Source organism: Pinus tabuliformis, chromosome X (assembly GCF_031772625.1).
Source record: "Pinus tabuliformis cultivar Carrire ecotype Pingquan chromosome X, CPIR1, whole genome shotgun sequence".
Classification (NCBI taxonomy): domain Eukaryota; kingdom Viridiplantae; phylum Streptophyta; class Pinopsida; order Pinales; family Pinaceae; genus Pinus; species Pinus tabuliformis.
In genome coordinates, this window is record NC_142308.1 from 263,057,591 (window position 1) to 263,076,652 (window position 19,062).

Sequence of the window (19,062 nt, forward strand, 5' to 3'; positions counted from 1 at the left end):
TGGGAAATTCAAATCAAATTGTGTCTATTTACAGGAGTTCAAAAACAACAAAGCAAATTGGGAAATGGCATGTTTGTTATTTGAAAGTTGTTTAGGGATCATTTTTTATCCTCCATTCTTAGTTTGGGTGAACTCTGTCATCCTTTACTTATTCTGCTTCGTAAATTTGTAATGGGTTTCCATCTTCCTCTCTCATTAGGCATAATAGCTAGATGTTTAATGTTCTCTATGGTGCCTCTAAACAATTTATAGACGTACAGCTATTCGGTTTATATGTGATTGAATCCAAAAGCAGAAGTATGAGGGGCCTTCCTCTCGGAAGCGAGGAATTCTCAATGTGAATTGCACCTCGTTAATAAAGTTTGTATCCATGAGATCGTGGGATTTTCTCTTTCAATTAGTATAATCTATTACACATTTGCAAGTTCACTTTCCCATGTGGCTAGATATAGTAGCTTGTAATTGGACAATTTAATGGAAAATGCAAACACATACGACATCATTTCTTTACAAGTTAGAATAACTCACTTTCCCATGTGGCCACAAGTTAGAATAGTTCACTTTCCCGTGTGGCTAGATATATAGCTTGTAATTGGACAATTTAATGGAAAATGCAAATGCATACGACATCATTTGTTTACAAGTTATGTATTCTAATAATGGGATGTCAAAATTGTAATGCTATAATTTCATTTTATTGAAAAACTTAAAAAACACACAAAAAAATATTCATGAATATAAGATACACTTAGAGGCTCACTTCTTTAATTGAAGTTGGGTTGTGAAAAGTGTGCGATGTTTTTATGTTTTTTATTTTTTTTAACAAAACTATATTAAAATTTTGGATAATTTGAATGCTTTATATAAACAACTTCATTTTTTTATTTTTAATATTTGTTCAAAATTTCACTTGTTATTTCAAAGTCTTGTATCTCACACTCATTTCTATATTCATGAAGAAATTTAATGATATCACAATTTTGTTTAGTTTTTTAAAATTAATAATTTTTTAAATACCTTAAACAATTTTAAACAATCAAAACTTTAAAACATAGTGCTACCTTAAATCTTCAATCATTTCTAGCCAGATTCAACTACCTGAAAATAAGACCTTTACAACTTTACAAAATTAAGTAACTAGGATGACAATTGGACTCCCACGATAGTGCATGCTAGATTATAGTTACGTTGGAGTTCGGGTTTGAACCAGACACTCTGTTTTATTTCATAATTATGAAGTCAAGGTGAGTTCCAGTTCAAATTCGAATTAAATTGAATATGGAAAAAAATTAGCCAGAATGAATAAATATATATATATTCATTCGAGCTAATATTTTTCCATATATATATATATATATATATATATATATATATATCCAATTTTCAACAATTATTATTTAAGAGAGTGAAAATTGAAGAGCCTAGCAGAAAGCATCCCAAGTTTTGACCTACTTGGAGGTGGAGTTGCTAGAGTGTTCAAAGTAGAGGTTTATGTCTAGGGACCATAAGAAAATTACCATCCAACAATTGAAACAACCACATTCTATCCAGGACCAGTAAAAAAAGGGAGTAGCATATGCTCAAGGGACAAATTTACAGATTGATAGCAAGTAGATTCAGCAGTTAATAAAGTGCATTTAATAATGATGAAATTGATACCCAATAGAAACATAGCACACACAAATACAAAATTTTGTGAAAATTCTGAAATTTTCTTGACAGAAATGATCAACTATTCCTAAACCATACCAAATTTGAATTGGGTATATTAATGACAAAAGAACCAAATTACTGAATCTTGAATTTTCTAGGGTACCCCGACCTAATTTACTATGTTATATTCTACTCATCCATTTATTATTGAATGTAATAAATTAGCCAGGTCGATTTGTAAATTAGTTAATTTTTTGAAGTTATAGTATGTCCCAATCTTCGAGGTACATTGTTCTATTAGTCATGTTTTTTTGGGCATTTCATGTATCTGAATAGTTAAAACTCCCAGGATTCTTTCCTTCTATCACACTACAATTTTCTTATATCCCAAGCATCAACCATCCATAGTGGACTCATCTCCTTGAGATTGCAATTAATATTTCCACACTTGTATTTAGTGTACCAGTGCCATTAGATCTTACTGGGGGCAATTTGTATACGTGATTCACAACAGAATAAAGTTCGAGAGATGCCTTCAATTGGTAAGTTCATAAAATTGATTTAATTTAACAAGGAATTTTACAACTACTTTCTTATTTATTATTTGATTGCATGGTTCCGATATAAATTGTCTTTCCCCACTCTCCATTTTATACACAAATATGAATTTCTTTCCATAAATGGAGTTTTTTCACATAATAAGTTTGGTATGAGTCTTATCTTTGCAATAGGATTTATCCACATTTATATATTTGAGATTACCATATGCAATTATTAAATTGTTTTTATATGTAGAGGTCACAACTAAATTTATAAGATGTTTTGAGAACTTGATGTTGTAAATAAACATTGATAAAAGATAAAATCTTAACTGCTATGTTACATGATGTGATTATTATTCTATATCTTAATATTGAGAGGAGAAATGCTAATATAAATGAATTAAATTTTAAGATAAGATTAACAAACAACTTCTTCAATTTAAAAAACCTACATGAATGATTATTATTCTATATCTTAATATTGAGAGGAGAAATGCTAATATAAATGAATTAAATTTGAAGATAAGATTAACATTTACTTGAACAAATTCTTCAATTTAAAAAACCTATTAGCCTCTCTTTGCATCTTTTGGGGCAATTGCTAGTATATATTTTTTTAAACAATGTGAATTTATTATAATTTAGTTGTTATTTTGTAGATTTGTTGGCAATTTAGTTGTTATTTTATGGGCCATCCTCTAGATTTTTGGCTTTCCCTCCTACCAAAAAATTTTGAATTTTGACATATCAATTTATTTGCTTAATTTGGAAAAGACAGTCCTACTAAAAATATATATTTTTTTTATTAATTTTTTTCTTCTTTCTTTTTTTTAATAAATTTCATTCAATAATTCATACCAAAATATATTATATAGATAAAACTTCATGGTCATATTAGAATATTATGGGTAGTTTTTAGGATGACTAACACATATACCAAAATATATTACATAAGTAAAACTTCATGCTCATATTAGAAGATCATGGGTAGCTTCCAGGATGACTAACACAAAAATTGATCAAAAAAATCTTTGGATAGTCCTTAAGCCAACGAATACATATGTGAAAACTTTGGATTTACATCTGAAAGCACGTCTAAAAGCAACCAAACTATGACTACCATATTCAAAATTTATCCGGGAGCGTATAGCATCTCTTGTAGAATAAAAATATGGAGTACAAAAACTACTAAAAAGTAGGGATAATGGACATATTAGTCCAAAATGACTACTCAAGAGTGAGGAGGAGAGTTATGATTTGTAGTGTTTAGAGGTGGAATAGTATTCAGAGGTAGGACATAGAGCATTGAATCCTCACCCGATGATTGGTTGATTGGGTCCCTCAGAAACCATGAATCGTTTCACTTGATTTAATATGACCACTATGTCATGAAGGTCATATCTAATGTCCCTCAGAATTCTATTGATGTGACAAAGAACTTGTACTGTCTATTGTTTTATATTCTATTATCATAATTTTCAAAAGAAAAATACTCTTATAAATTATTATTATAATTTAAAAAGATATATAATTATATAAAGATGTTATTTTCATGAATATTTTACAGTTAATTTTTAAACTTTTTTATGAAAGACTTGTATAGTAAAAATGATATATAGTGTTTAACATTTTGACTTAATTAAAAATAAAATAAAATTAAAAATATAAAAAACAAAAAACTTTCTAGGATAATACTTTACTTAGTCAAAAAAATATTATATATATATATATATATATAGATAGATAGATAGATATATAGATATATAATAAATACACTACTTCACTTAGTTTTATATATATATATATATATATATATATATATATATATATAGATATTATTTTTGGATATATGAAAAATTCGAAAGAAACCAATATAATAAAGATACAAAGCTCTTCTAAAGTGAAAAGAAAAATAAATTTAAACTAGTCAATATTAAACTTTTCCAAAATCTTATTTACTTTTAACACTATTTTTAAAATAATAAAAAATTAATAAAATTTAGTCTTAATAATATAATTACTTAACAAACTTTTACTAATTATATATATATATATAAATAATACTTTTCTTTTCCTAATCAATAGCAAATTTATAAATTAGGTTATCCAAAACACATAATCCAAACCATCATTTTTATTTTGATTATAAAATCTAAACCATTACTATAATATATATTTATTTTGATTATAAAATCTAAACCATTACTATAATATATATATATATTAGATACATGTGTTTTGGAAAACCCCATTTTTATTTTGATTATAGAATCTAAACCATTACTTATATGTACCTATATTTTAAATACTTTTCTTTTTCTAATAATACAAAATACTTTACTAAATACTCTTCTTTTACTGATGAATACCAACCTATCGATTCCTTTGTCCAAAACACATAGTATCCAAACTACCATTTTTATTTTCATTATAAAATCTAAACCACCAGATTTTGAAAATATTTTAAAATAGATTGAAAATATTTTAAAATTTTATAGACATTTTAAAAATATTCAAAAAACTAAATTTTAACTATTCCTCCATATTTCGAAAATCTAACCAACAAAAAGATTTCAAAAATCTACACCAACAATATGGAATGAAATTTTTTTTCCCAATATTTCAAAAATAGACGCTCCAATCCTACAAAAACCTGTAAAACACTACAAATATTTCTCAAATAGACACTCCAGTCCTACAAAAACCTGTAAAACACTACAAATGATATCATGGGCAGAAAACCCAATCCAACCAATCAATGGTTACAATAGGAGGCGGAAGCTATTTGATATTATCAACTGCCCACCGTGAAATCTGTTGTAATCACAGGTAGACCTTAGTCAACTTGGGTAGTTGCAGAGCTAAACGCAGTTTTTGGGTGTAAAATTCAATGCATAAACTTGTCTGTTACGCTTCCGCTTCCACCACCTCTGCCTCCCAACCATTGCACCGTTTTCCCGGCGGTGGAAAACCATTTTTGCTCATTCGCTCCCTCAAACCTGGTGATGAGATCAGCAGCTCTTTCTTTCTCCCGCTGCCAAAACACCGAGTTGACCCCACAGCTTCCGATCCCCCGCTCGGCTCTCCGAAGCTACCAGCCGGCACCCTAAAAGATTCGGACTCTCTTTCCACGCTATGGGCATTTTCTCTCTGCACGAAGATTTGCTTCCCCCTATTTGTAAGAGGAGGGGAAGATGGAACTAGAGTCTACAAATATATATGAGCATAAGCCCCAGTTTTCATGCTAGACTAGCTGACTCCTGACTCGGTCAGTGTTAGACTCTGATGCCCCCAAAAGATTACAACAGGGATCAAATCCATTTCTTGAGAAATACATAAATTAATGAACATAGAAGAAGCTGGAGAGAGGAAGGAGGAGGTGTCCCCTTATTGTTTCAGTGGAGGCCCCTGATCAAGCCATGTCCCTACAGTTGTCCTGCTCTTTTTGGCTGCTTGAGGTGGTTCACTTCTGCTTGGCCAACTTATGTCAATTATGCCTTTACTGCGTGGGTGATATGTTCGATTGAGAAGGGATGGGGTGTTTTTTGGCAGTGTTTCACTGTGCAGAGGAGCGAGACTCCATGTTGAGGCACTAAGTCTCCTCAGAGGCCTCCCATACTGTTATTTATGCACTCCCTCTTGCTCTATTAATTAGTATAGCAGCCAGCCCATCCACCCATTTAAATCTCTGCAACAGCGCTATCAGTGCACCACAGTCCTGAGCCTTTAAATTATTTAAAACAGACGAACAGGTGGGCAATTTCAATGAACTCTTAGGCCCCCTTTATTTATAGCCCCTTTATGAATTTCCTTATACGGTCGGGGGCTGGAAACAAAGGCCCATGTGTTTGGCACTAAAGCTCTCAATAACTACATGAGGGGGGGAGGGGATTTTTATTTATATTACAGAAGTCCCACATCGGCCGATTTCCCAAATGCAAAATATTTATGAAATGTGGCCTATGAAATATCGCATCTGGGGTCTTTTACTTATCGCAATCGTAGCCCGAGAGAAGCATCGACGATAGAAATAACTTTACATTATGAGATCGTTGATCACTGATGGCGAAGGGTGATGTCATTACTACCATGTGTCGCCCTATGAGTGGTCATACACGTCACCTAGAAATGGCCTCATTTGACTCCTGGAAACACTGAAACTGGGTGACACATGTCATCTGTCACGTCGGCATCTATATTTTCATGTCATAGGTCAACTGCCTATTCAGCTATGAGAACCAATCATATGTTGCCATGTGCCCTCCCTGGAGGAGAGAGAAAAAGGCCTTCCCAACCTTGGTTTTCTCATGAAATCCTTTGTTAATCAAGATCGGCCCGTCCTCGGTGATTTAGAGTTGTATCACAAAATCACAGTGTCGCGAGGTATTTTGAAGAGTGAGCCCTCTTCTCCACTATTCTGCCAATAGCCAATGCCCTGCTCTTGTCGATCGTCAATGTGCGATGCGGCATACCACCACGTGGAGGAGAGAGAAGGGGGACCACCCACTCATATTTTTCCCTTGATTTCCTTCGTTAATCGGATTTTGGCCCCCCTGGTGCTTTAACACTAAGACCTAGTTCTTTGGTGATTCCCGCGATATTCACATTCAATGATGGTTTTGGCCCTGCATTGGTGTGTACCCCTTTGCACCTACGATCATCAATCTGCAATATCGATGCTCAGCCTTGAAGCCCACTGATAAACATAAGTATGTGCCCCGAGACCCTGCCGATTGTTGACATGCCGATAAATGTTGTGCCTAGACCTGCAAATTGTCGATATGCGATATTGGCGATCGGTGGATTGTTGCTTTTCATTCCACTAGTGTTCCTTGCCTGCCTAGACCCACCGACGCTGATATGCGATTGCAATGAACCTCCCAGTTCCTGATTGCAATTTTTCTCTTAGACGTAGCCTTTTGTCTTGGTTTTCTGGGCTTTTCCAAGGTAGACTTGAAAATGCCCTAACTTCTGTTCCAGGAGGCCACTTTTGGACTTCCATATATTGTTGTAAAGATCTTTCCGAGCAATACGCAATGGAGAAGGAATTATTAAGCTGTGATAGCTTTTGTGGCTCAAAAATTGGCATAAACTTTACTATTTTTTGGCACTTGAGGCAACAAATAACTTGTGAAGCAGTGAGTGACAACAGGTGGTTCGACTGGAACCAACAAAATGGTTTAACTTCTTGGTTGCAAGATGTATTAATTCAACTAAGTAAACCCAACATTATTTTTTTTTTTTCAGTTAGCAGTTTCTCAGACTTTTTTTAATGTTTTTATGCACATGGGTTTTATTATTTTGAGATATCTATAATAGGGTTTGACACAACTAGTCCCTATTTATGCTATATTGGTATGTTCAATGGTTATCTTACAACAACTATGCATGAGGGTTTTATGAATATTTCTCCTGTTTTTGTTTTACTTTACTAGAATAGTTCGTTAATATTAATAGAACTTTCAAGTCTTATTATTTTATGTCATGGCCAATATCTCCTCTAGGCTTTCGAAGCTCCCAGACCAGTTTTTGGTTGCTGGTATGCTCGGTGTCACCTAGGGAACTAAACTTGTATCCCAGTCAGTCATTTAATAAATTGCTTTATTATTTTTTGAAGTTATTATCTTATGTTCAGTAGCATAAATTTGTTTGGTTTGTAACAAGGTATTTGTTCATTATATAGTGAAAAGAAACTATGTCTCAAATGACACCCTATACCCAAAAAGAAATGACTAGAGAACTAACTAAATTTATGTGTCTATACTTCTATATTTCCTCTTAATTAGGGTAACCCACCTCCATTCCGAGAACATACATTCCAAATTTACACTTTTACCTTTTTTTTTTAAGGGTCTCATCGATTCACCCATATAGCTACCAATAAATGACCCTTGAAGTGCCTTGTAGTGTAGCCCAGAATTGCGTAGCCCAAAATTGCATACTAAACCTTATTGGGTTGGTTATTTTCATGTACATGAAACATTTATCACCTTTTTATATTATAAACTCCAAAGAGAATTCTAAACCCTGTCAAACTATTGTGAATTTGTACACAAAGAACTTAAGTTCCTCAAAAAAATTAACACACTTTTTTCTTTTTTATTCACTACAAACTGAATAAGAGCTGTCTTCTGTAATTTCTGTTAAAATTCTGCAAGAAGAAGTCAACGAATTTGGGGTTTAATCTTCATTTTTTTCAATCATTTTTGTGATGATTAGTGTTATGAACCAATATCCAAAATTTATATTTAATAATTTTTTCATTGAATAAACCCCTTTTGATTAAGAGGATGCCAAACTCCATTCGATGTGAGTTTTATGCCCAAAAAACCCTTGGCTATGATGCTTCAAGTGAGTAGCATATATTTTGTAGTCACTAAAAAATTACACCTGACCTCATTCACAGAGATCTCATTAACATGAATGACCACTAGTCACAACTTCTCTGCCATTTCTAGACAGAGTCACATTTGTATGCTCTATAGACCACAATCCATTTGATGAAATACAATAATACGGTCATTCAACAAAAACGACGTACATAATATATTATATATATTTTTTGTCGAATAGAAATAAAGAGGTTAAATATGTTAATTCTCATCTAGATGTATTTTATTGGTGGTCTAGTTTCTGCAGATGTTAGTCACATTCAGTGGACTTTACCCATCAAAAAACAATGCAATATAGTTTTGTATCAAGTGGGAGAAGATCCTGTAAAAACTTATTTTAATTTGTCCTATTAAATTCTAAATAAAATATGCTTTCCAAATATACCTGTGCAAGGTCCATTTCCAAATACTTGTTATTAAAGATTAATCAAAGTGCATTTCCTTTGTCAACATCCCAGTTTGAAATTGTTTTAAAGTAGAGAACTGGTCCTTAGGATTATTTACCATAGTTGTTTGTGTTTAAACAATCCGTCGATGAGAAACACGGTATTGTCTCTTATTTGATTTGTAGTCTGCATGCAATGAGGTTTGGAAAGAGTGCATTTGAGAGTTGGGCTGAATTTTCACAACTTATTATGTTCCTAGGGAATTTAAAATGAGAGTTTGTGTTGCATCCTAATAGATGTATAGAATGACATATCAGTGTGTTCAATAATCATACTGCAGGAACTACTATTAGATGGTTTTGAGTAACTAGAGGAACTTGCTTCAAATTAATTAATTTATTCTTTCTTGTGGTTAGAGAATGCCATTTCTTCCCCGTGGTTTTCCGAAGGTGAAGTAGCTTATAGTACATAGGAATGTAACAAGTGAGTTGAATTTCTTCTTGTGATAAAGTTTTATATAGGATAATGAATTGCATGAGTATACTGTTATATGTACAAGTTCACATTCTTTAATTTTGTACTTTCATGTATTAAGTGTCTTCAGACTACACTTTATTCTCTCTCTATCTCTTATCTTTTCATATTTTCCATTCACATCACTTGTTAGGCTTGAAACTTTTCATTAGAAAATCATTCAAGCCTTTCCCCACCTTTCAAATGTTTGCTAGCAAGTAGTTGGAATATAGCTAATTTACTAGATTCAAATTACATTTCAACCTTTTTCATTTACATGGATGAAGAATTGAAAACTTGTGTGCCAACGATGGATTTTGGTTGGAAAGTAGTTGTGGGCCCATTATGAAGTTGTACACAAAAAGAAAAGATGGTTCATTTATTGAGGTCAAAGTGAGTAGTATTGTCTGGCACTTCAAGGATGCAGATCCAAATTTTGGTTTTTGGCGAGCAAATGAGCCGATTGTTATCAAGAGCGGTCAACAAATTGGGGAAGTCAAGCCTCGGGTATTGCACACTAATGTTATCAATTAAGAATTCTAGGGCTATTTTTTTCAAGGATATGAATTTGCTTTATGTCATTTTCATCTTGCATGAAGATCTTCAAGATAGGCAGTTTATTAAATTGTTTGAATTCAAAACGTGCAGGGAGTGAGAAAGGGTGTTATAGTTGAACATCTTTTAACAATGATGGCTAGCTAGGGGAATCCTCCAGATTTTGTCTTGTGTATAGGAGATGATCATTCAAATGAAGACTTTTTTGATGTTATTGATTATGCAATGGCAACTTACCTAAAACTGCAAAGAGGGAGGTATTTGCATGCACTGTTGGTTAGAAGTCGAGTAAGGCTAAATATTACCTGGATGATATTGTTGAAGTAGTTAACATGTTACATGGACTAGCATCAGCAAGCGAATCATTGTCTGGGAGTTCACCAAGGGATATTGCTTCTATTTCAGAAGGTTGATTCCAAAGTTCATGTATTCTTTTGTGCAGTTCGATGAATAAAACAAATATAAATATCTGAATAATTTTTTTCTTTTTGATGCTGTGTATTTTGCTTGATGTCATGTCATTGATCATAATCTTGTACATCTTAATGTGCCTTCATGTATTCCCAATGCAAATTTCTTTCATTTTTCATTTCAACATAACTCTACAACTTCATAACTAAATGGGCCTATCTAATATTTGTGTTTGTACATTTGTAGTGTTAAAGATGGAAACCTTTGTTATACAATTGTAAGAGGAAGATGGTGACATTATTTGTATTCAGTCATTTCAATTGGCAGAGCTTGACAATATTTGGTTGATTAAAGTAAATGGATATTCATAATAGCTTTCCATTATGATTATTTTTTTTATGATGATTCTAAAGGCCTGGACATGCAGCTCCATCATCATATTAAGACAAATACTAGCCATATGAAATAACGTACTGGTATTTTATAAGTGGCAAACTTCCAGCCCCGCCAAATGTCTCTAAATCTTAGTTTGCTAATATTTTTCCTCAACATATAAGGAATATGAACTCTTAGCCAATAAAAAATAGTTTAAGGTCATACTTCAAATTCTAAAGAAAGTTTCAAATCCTCGTAGTGTCCAAGATACATAGTATAAAGAAAGTTTCAAATCCTTAAATTGTCCAAGATACACATCAGTGTATTATTAATAACTTAATATATTAAATTGTATCAATCAATCTTTTTTATTTTGGGATTCTTTATGTCGATATTATAATAGTCCCACGTTGCAATTTTTTAGGGTTCCCAGATAGTGACAATCCCTAAGTGTTTATTTGATTAGGTTGGGATAAAATTTCAGTCTAGAAGAGTCTTTTTTAATGCAAAACCAATTCTTTTTGGTCTTAACCGGTGCTTGTTAAAGTCATGTGGTGTAGTTATTAGGTTTTAGGATTAGTGGCTGCCAATTATGGTAACCAATGTAGCAATAGATCTAATTTATAGCACTGTTGGGGGAGCAGCAGAGCTGATATCTGGGCATCCCTTTGACACAATTGAGGTGAAGCTCTAGAGTCAGCCATTACCTCTTCTTGGCCGGCATCCTCGCTATGTCGATGCAGTGAATGTTGTCAAGTAGACCATTTCCAAAGAAGGCCTCTCAGGGATGTACAAAGGAATGGTAGCCCCTTTGGCCACTGTCGCAACTTGCAATGCAATTGTGTTCAGTGCAAGAGGTCAAATGGAAGCCCTATTTAGGGTTGAGCTTGGTTTTCCACTTTTTGGGGGGAAGTAGAGGGTGTGTGGAGAAGGGGCATGGATTGTTGTATCTTTCTGGACCTGCCCAACTGATCTTATCAAATGTAGATTGCAAGCTCAGAGTGCTTTGGCTACTTCTTTAGTTGAAACTTGAGGGGTAATAGGAGTCACAGCTTCTATTAAACACAATGGCCTAGTTGAGGTAGCTAAGCATGTCCTAAGATCCTAAGGAACCAGATGATTGTTTTAAGGGCTTTATCCTACTTTATTAAGGGATGTATCTGGAAATGACATTTCATTTGGTGTGTATAACGCTCTGAAGAAGTTCATGGAACGAGGGCATGATGCATCTCAATTGGGCATGGGTACCCTGCTTGTTTCTGGTGGGATTGTTGGCGCTACTAGCTGGACACTTGTATATCAAACTGATGTTGTGAAGAATGTCATTCAGATTGATGAATTTCACCATCCGAAGTATGTTGGTACAATTGATGTCGTCAAGAAAATTTCTGCTTCAGAAGGGCTTAAAGGCTTGCCTAAAAGGCTTGGTCAAGCCATGGACAGAAGTGTTCCTGCCAATGTTGTCTGCTTCCTTGCTTATGAGATTACCAGGTCGATCTTGGGATGATGGGAACTTCAAATCAAATTGTGTCTATTTACAGGAGTTCAAAAGCAACAAAGCAAATTGGGAAATGGCATGTTTGTTATTTGAAAGTTGTTTAGGGATCATTTTTGATCCTCCAATCTTGGTTTGGGTGAGCTCTGTCATCCTTGATTTTATTCTACTTCGTAAATTTGTAATGGGTTTCCATCTTCCTCTCTCATCAAGCATAATAGCTAGATGTTTGATGTTCTCTTTGGTGCCTCTGAACAATTTACAGACGTACCTCTATTCGGTTTATATGCGATTGAATCGAAAAGCAGAAGTATGAGGGGCCTTCTTCTCGAAAGTGAGGAATTCTCAGTGTGAATTGCATTTTGTTAATAAAGTTTGTATCCATGGGATTGTGGGCTTTTCTCTTTGAATTAGTATAGTCTATTATACATTTGCAAGTTCACTTTTCCATGTGGCTAGATATAGTAGCTTGTAATTGGACAAATTAATGGAAAATGCAAACGCAAACGACATCATTTCTTTACAAGTTAGAATAATTCACTTTCCCATGTGGCCATAAGTTAGAATAGTTCACTTTTCCGCGTGGCTAGATATAGTAGCTTGTAATTGGACAATTTAAATGGAAAATACAAATGCATTTGACATCATTTCTTTACAAGTTATGTTTTCTAATAATGGGATGTCAAAATTGTAATGCTATAATTTCTTTTTATTGAAAAAATTGAAAAACACATTCATGAATATAAGATACACTTAAAAGGCTCACTTCTTTAATTGAAGTTAGGTTGTGAAAAGTCTGCCATGTTTTTCTTTTAAATAAAATTATATTAAAATTTTGGATAATTTGAATGCTTTATATAAACAACTTCAATTTCTCATTTTCTTATTTTTATTATTTGTTCAAAATTTCACCTCTTATTTCAAAGTCTTGTATCTCACACTCATTTCTATATTCATAAAGAAATTTAATGATATCACAATTTTGTTTAGGTTTTTAAAATTCATAATTTTTAAAATACCTTAAACAATTTTAAACAATCAAAACTTTAAAACATAGTGCTACCTTAAATATTCAATCATTTCTAGCAAAATTCAACTAACTGAAAATAAGACCTTTACAACTTTACAGAATTGACTTTTACAACTTTACAAAATTAAGTAACTGGGATGACCATTGGACTCCCACGATAGTGCATGCTAGATGGAGAAGACACTGTGCTTTATTTTATAGTTATGTTGGAGTTTGGGTTTGAACGAGAGACTGTTTTATTTCATAATTATGAAGTCAAGGTGAGTTCCAGTTCCAATTCAAATTAAATTCAATATGGAAAAAAATTAGCTAGAATATATATATATATAAACCTAATTTTCAACCATTATTATTTAAGAGAGTGAAAAATGAAGAGCCTAGCAAAAAGCATCCCAAGTTTCCACCTACCTGGAGGTGGAGTTGCTAGAGTGTTCAAAGTGAGGTTTATGTCTAGGGACCATAAGCAAATTACCCTCCAACAATTGAAACAACCACATTCTATCTAGGACCAGTAACAAAGGAAGTAACATATGCTCAAGGGGCAGATTTACAGATTGATAGCAAGTAGATTCAAGAGTTAATAGAGTGCGTTTAATAATGATGAAATTGATACCCAATAGAAACATATCACACACAAATACAAAATTTCACACACAAATACAAAATTTTGTGAAAATTCTGAAATTTTCTTGACAAAAATAATCAATTATTCCTAAGCCATACCAATTTAATTTGGGTATATTAATGACAAAAGAACCAAATTACTTAACCTTGAATTTTTTTAGGGTACCCTCACCTAATTTACTATGTTATATCCTACCCATCCATTTATGATTGAACTAAATAAATTAGCCAGGTCGATTTGTAAATTAGTTAATTTTTTGAAGTTATAGTGTGTCCCAATCTTTGGGGTACATTGTTTTATTAGTCATGTCTTTTTGGGCATTCTTTTGCATCTGAATAGTTAAAACTCCCAGGGTTCTTTCCTCTTATCACACTGCAATTTTCTTATATCCCAAGCATCAACCATCCATAGTGGACTCATCTCCTTGAGATTGCAATTAATATTTCCACACTTGTATTTAGTGTACCGGTGCCATTAGATCTTACCAAGGCAATTTGTATACGTGATTCACAAGAGAATAAAGTTTGAGAGATGCCTTCAATTGGTAAGTTCAAAAAATTGATTTAATTTAACAGGGAATTTTTCGACAACTACTTTCTTATTTATTATTTGGTTGAATGGTCCCCATATAAATTGTCTTTCCCCACTTTCCATTTTATACACAAATATGAATTTCTTTCCATAAATGGAGGTTTTTCACATAGCAAGTTTGATAGAGTCTTATCTTTGCAATAGGATTTATCCATATTTATATATGGCGAACGCAACTACTTTCTTATTTATTATTTGGTTGAATGGTCCCCATATAAATTGTCTTTCCCCACTTTCCATTTTATACACAAATATGAATTTCTTTCCATAAATAGAGGTTTTTCACATAGCAAGTTTGGTATGAGTCTTATCTTTGCAATAGGATTTATCCATATTTATATATGGTGGTGAACGTAGCCGAAATGACCATATGCAATTATTAAATTGTTTTTATATGTAGAGGCCACAACTAACTTTATAAGATGTTTTGAGAACTTGATGTTGTAAATAAACATTGCTAAAAGATAAAATCTTAACTGCTATGTTACATGATGTGATTATTATTCTATATCTTAATATTGAGAGGAGAAATGCTAATATAAATGAATTAAATTTTAAGATAAGATTAACAAACAACTTCTTCAATTTAAAAAACCTATCAACGTCTCTTTGCATCTTCTGGGGCAATTGCTAGTATATATTTTTTTAAACAATGTGAATTTATTAGAATTTAGTTGTTATTTTCTGTGTCGTTCTCTAGATTTGTTGGGGTTCCCTCCTACCGAAAAGTTTTGAATTTTGACATATCAATTTATTTGCTTAATTTGGAAAAGACAAACCTAATATATATATATAGATATATATTATTAATTCTTTTTTCTTCTTTCTTTTCTTTAATAAATTTCGTTTAATAATTTATGCCAAACTATATTATATAGATAAAACTTCATGCTCTTATTAGAATATTATGGGTAGTTTTTAGGATGACTAACACATATACCAAAATATATTACATAAGTAAAACTTCATGCTCATATTAGAAGATCATGGGTAGCTTTCAGGATGACTAACACAAAAACTGATCAAAAAATTCTTTGGATAGTCCTTAAGCCAAGGAATACATATATGAAAACTTTGGATTTACATCTGAAAGCATCTCTTAAAGCAACCTGGTAGAACAAAAATATAGAGTACAAAAAGTACTGAAAAGTAGGGATAATGGACATATTAGTCTAAAATGATGACTCAAGAGTGAGGAGGAGAGTTATCATTTGTAGTGTTTAGAGGTGGAATAGTATTCAGAGGTAGGACATAGAGCATTGAATCCTTACGTGATGATTGGTTGATACGGTCCCTTAGTGGGAAACCATGAATCGTTCCATTTGATTTAATATGACCACTATGTCATGAAGGTCATATCTAATGTCCCTCAGAATTCTGTTTTTTATTCTATTATCATAATTTTCAAAAAAAAAATTACTCTTATAAATTATTATTATAAATTAAAAAGATATATAATTATATAAAGATGTTATTTTCATGAATATTTTACAATTAATTTTTAAACTTTTTTATGAAAGACTTGTATAGTAAAAATGATGTAATGTTTAACATTTTGACTTAATTAAAAATAAAATAAAAATATAAAAATATAAAAAACAAAAAACTTTCTAGGATAATACTTCACTTAGTCAAAAAAATATTATATATATATATATATATATAAATAATTATATATAATTATAATTAATAAATACACTACTTCACTTAGTCATATATATATATATATATATAATTTTTGGATATATGAAAAGTTCGAAAGAAACCAATATAGTAAAGATACAAAGCTCTTTTAAAAAAAAAAAAAAAAAAATCTAAACTAGTCAAGATTAAACTTTTCCAAAATCTTATTTACTTTTAACACTATTTTTGAAATAATAAAAAATTAATAAGATTTAGTCTTAATAATATAATTACTTAACAAACTTCTATTATATATATATACTTACTTTTCTTTTCCTAATCATTAGCAAATTTATACACTATGTTATCCAAAACACATAACCCAAATCACCATTTTCACCATTTTTATTTTGATTATAAAATCTAAACCATTACTAATATGTACCTATATTTTAAATACTTTTCTTTTACTAATCACTACAAAATACTTTTCTTTTACTGATGAATACCAACCTATGGATTCCTTTGTCCAAAACACATAGAATCCAAACTACCATTTTTATTTTCATTATAAAATCTAAACCACCAGATTTTGAAAATATTTTAAAATAGATTGAAAATATTTTAAAATTTTATAGACATTTTAAAAATATTCTAAAAACTAAATTTTAACTATTCCTCCATATTTCAAAAATCTAACCAACAAAAAGATTTCAAAAATCTAAACTAACAAAAAGATTTCAAAAATCTACACCAACAATATTGAATGAAAATTTTTTTCCCAATATTTCAAAAATAGACACTCCAGTCCTACAAAAACCTGTAAAACACGACAAATATTTCTCAAATAGACACTCCAGTCCTACAAAAACCTGTAAAACACTACAAATGATATCATGGGCAGAAAACCCAACTAATCCAACCAATCTATGGTTACAATAGGAGGCGGAAGCTAGTTGATATTATCAACTGCCAACAGTGAAAACTGTTGTAATCACAGGTAGACCTTAGTCAACTTGGGTAGTTGCAGAGCTAAACGCAGTTTTTGGGTGTAAAATTCAATGCATAAACTTGTCTGTTACGCTTCCGCTTCCACCACCTCTGCCTCCCAACCATTGCACCGTTTTCCCGGCGGTGGAAAACCATTTTTGCTCATTCGCTCCCCCCAACCTGGTGATGAGATCAGCAGCTCTTTCTTTCTCCCGCTGCCAAAACACCCAGTTGACCCCACAGCTTCCGATCCCCCGCTCGGCTCTCTGAAGCTACCAGCTGGCACCCTAAAAGATTCGGACTCTCTTTCCACGCTATGGGCATTTTCTCTCTGCACGAAGATTTGCAGGATCTGAGGCGCACTGTCATTGAATCCCTCGGCTTCCTCGCCATCGTCGTGTCGGTATACCATAGACACGTCATCGGCCTGTACCTTCTGTCGACACAAGGGACAGGTGGAATTAGATTCCAGCCACGTGTCCACGCAGCCAACATGAAAGGCGTGGCGGCACTTGGGCAGCAATCGCAGGACCTCTGAACCTTCGAATCTACTCAAACAAACCACGCATTCTAATCCCTCTTTCAGGCCTTGCAGCGACGCGAATTCGAACACCGGGAGCGCGTCTATTACCGAACGCTCCAAGCCCGACACATCATCTGTCGACAATTCATCGGCCGAAAACCCCGGCCAAGCGCCGCCGGAGCTGCCCCGAACACGTCTAGTTCCTCCGCCGCCTCTGTGCCGTCGGATTCCGGCCAACCTGCGGCGGTGCTTGGCATAGAGAAGCAAGATGATCGTCACGGCGCACAGGGCCGTTAGAACGATAATTACACCCGCTATACGCGGTTGAAGCGGAACGCCTGCGCTCATGCCCGGAAGTTCTCCATCCTCCGGATCGTTCCAATCGGTACCGTTCGACTGCGCGGATACCCCAGATACCATCCAAGTTGACAGTGCGAATAAATACGCTTTAAGCCTCGCACTCTCCATTGCTGAATCTCAATACCAATTCTTGAATCCCTAGTCAATATAATTGCATGCAATCTGCGAGTCCTATTAAATTATTAGACAGAAAATAAAAATTGGACAAAGGGAAAAAACTAAATTAATTAAATATGGTAAAATGAATTAATGAAGCTTTTTAAATAATAAGATTGGTAGATTTTGACCAGAAAATAAAATAATTAATTTTTGGTCAAAGAATTAAAAGAATTGATTTCAGGTCAAAATAATTAGGATGGTTAATCATGTTTAAAAAAAACTCAATATTGTTAAGTCTTATTAGCACAATGGGTTGAGGATGCGCTTCCTCAGCAAGGCCAATCAAGATCAAATTTCATGGGGAGTGGTTGTGCCCCATGTTAGGGGGAGAGACATGCTAAAAAATTCAATGAGCTAAGTACGGGTCATCTTCGGGGGACTTTGAGGACTTAGATGCCGATTAGATGCCCCTGGGTAGTGGCTGTGCAAGCCACATGTCAACCCTAGAGCATAACAGACAACTTGACAAAAAGAAGGAAAACTCAATATTAATTAAAGAATGCTAAAATATTAAAGAAAATTTTGGTAAAGAAAATTAATGAAGCTTGGAAAAATATTTAGGAGAAAATGATTATAATAAGCATTTGAAAATGTATTATATTGGTAAAATTAGATAAATAAAAGTATTAAAAGAATTGATTTTAGATGAAAAGAATTTTATTTGATTGAAAGGGAAGGAAACTAAATTAAATAATATAATTATTAATAACTAAAAATAAAAGGAGAATTAAGTTAAATCAAAATTTATTTATTTATTATTATTATTATTTAACTAAAATTAAATAAATTTAAAATTTAAAATTAGAATGAAATAGGGGAAGGGCTAGGGTTAGAACATG

General features: G+C 32.8%; 1 protein-coding gene and 1 pseudogene across 1 annotated transcript; one reads left to right on the top strand and one right to left on the bottom strand.

The window, feature by feature from the left end:
- Nucleotides 1-11,419: 11,419 nt before the first annotated feature.
- LOC149139389 (mitochondrial carnitine/acylcarnitine carrier-like protein pseudogene) lies at nt 11,420-12,334 on the top strand (annotated as a pseudogene).
- Nucleotides 12,335-17,269: 4,935 nt separating this feature from the next.
- On the bottom strand, nt 17,270-18,172 carry LOC149139390 (E3 ubiquitin-protein ligase ATL42-like). Its single transcript, XM_089450707.1, has one exon. It carries the CDS (start codon nt 18,170-18,172, stop codon nt 17,270-17,272), a length of 903 nt encoding a protein of 300 aa, XP_089306833.1.
- Between the last annotated feature and the right edge of the window lie 890 nt (nt 18,173-19,062).

Excerpts from the sequence above, each read along its gene's own strand:
- LOC149139390 (XM_089450707.1), bottom strand. The coding sequence starts at position 18,172 with ATGGAGAGTGCGAGGCTTAAAGCGTATTTATTCGCACTGTCAACTTGG.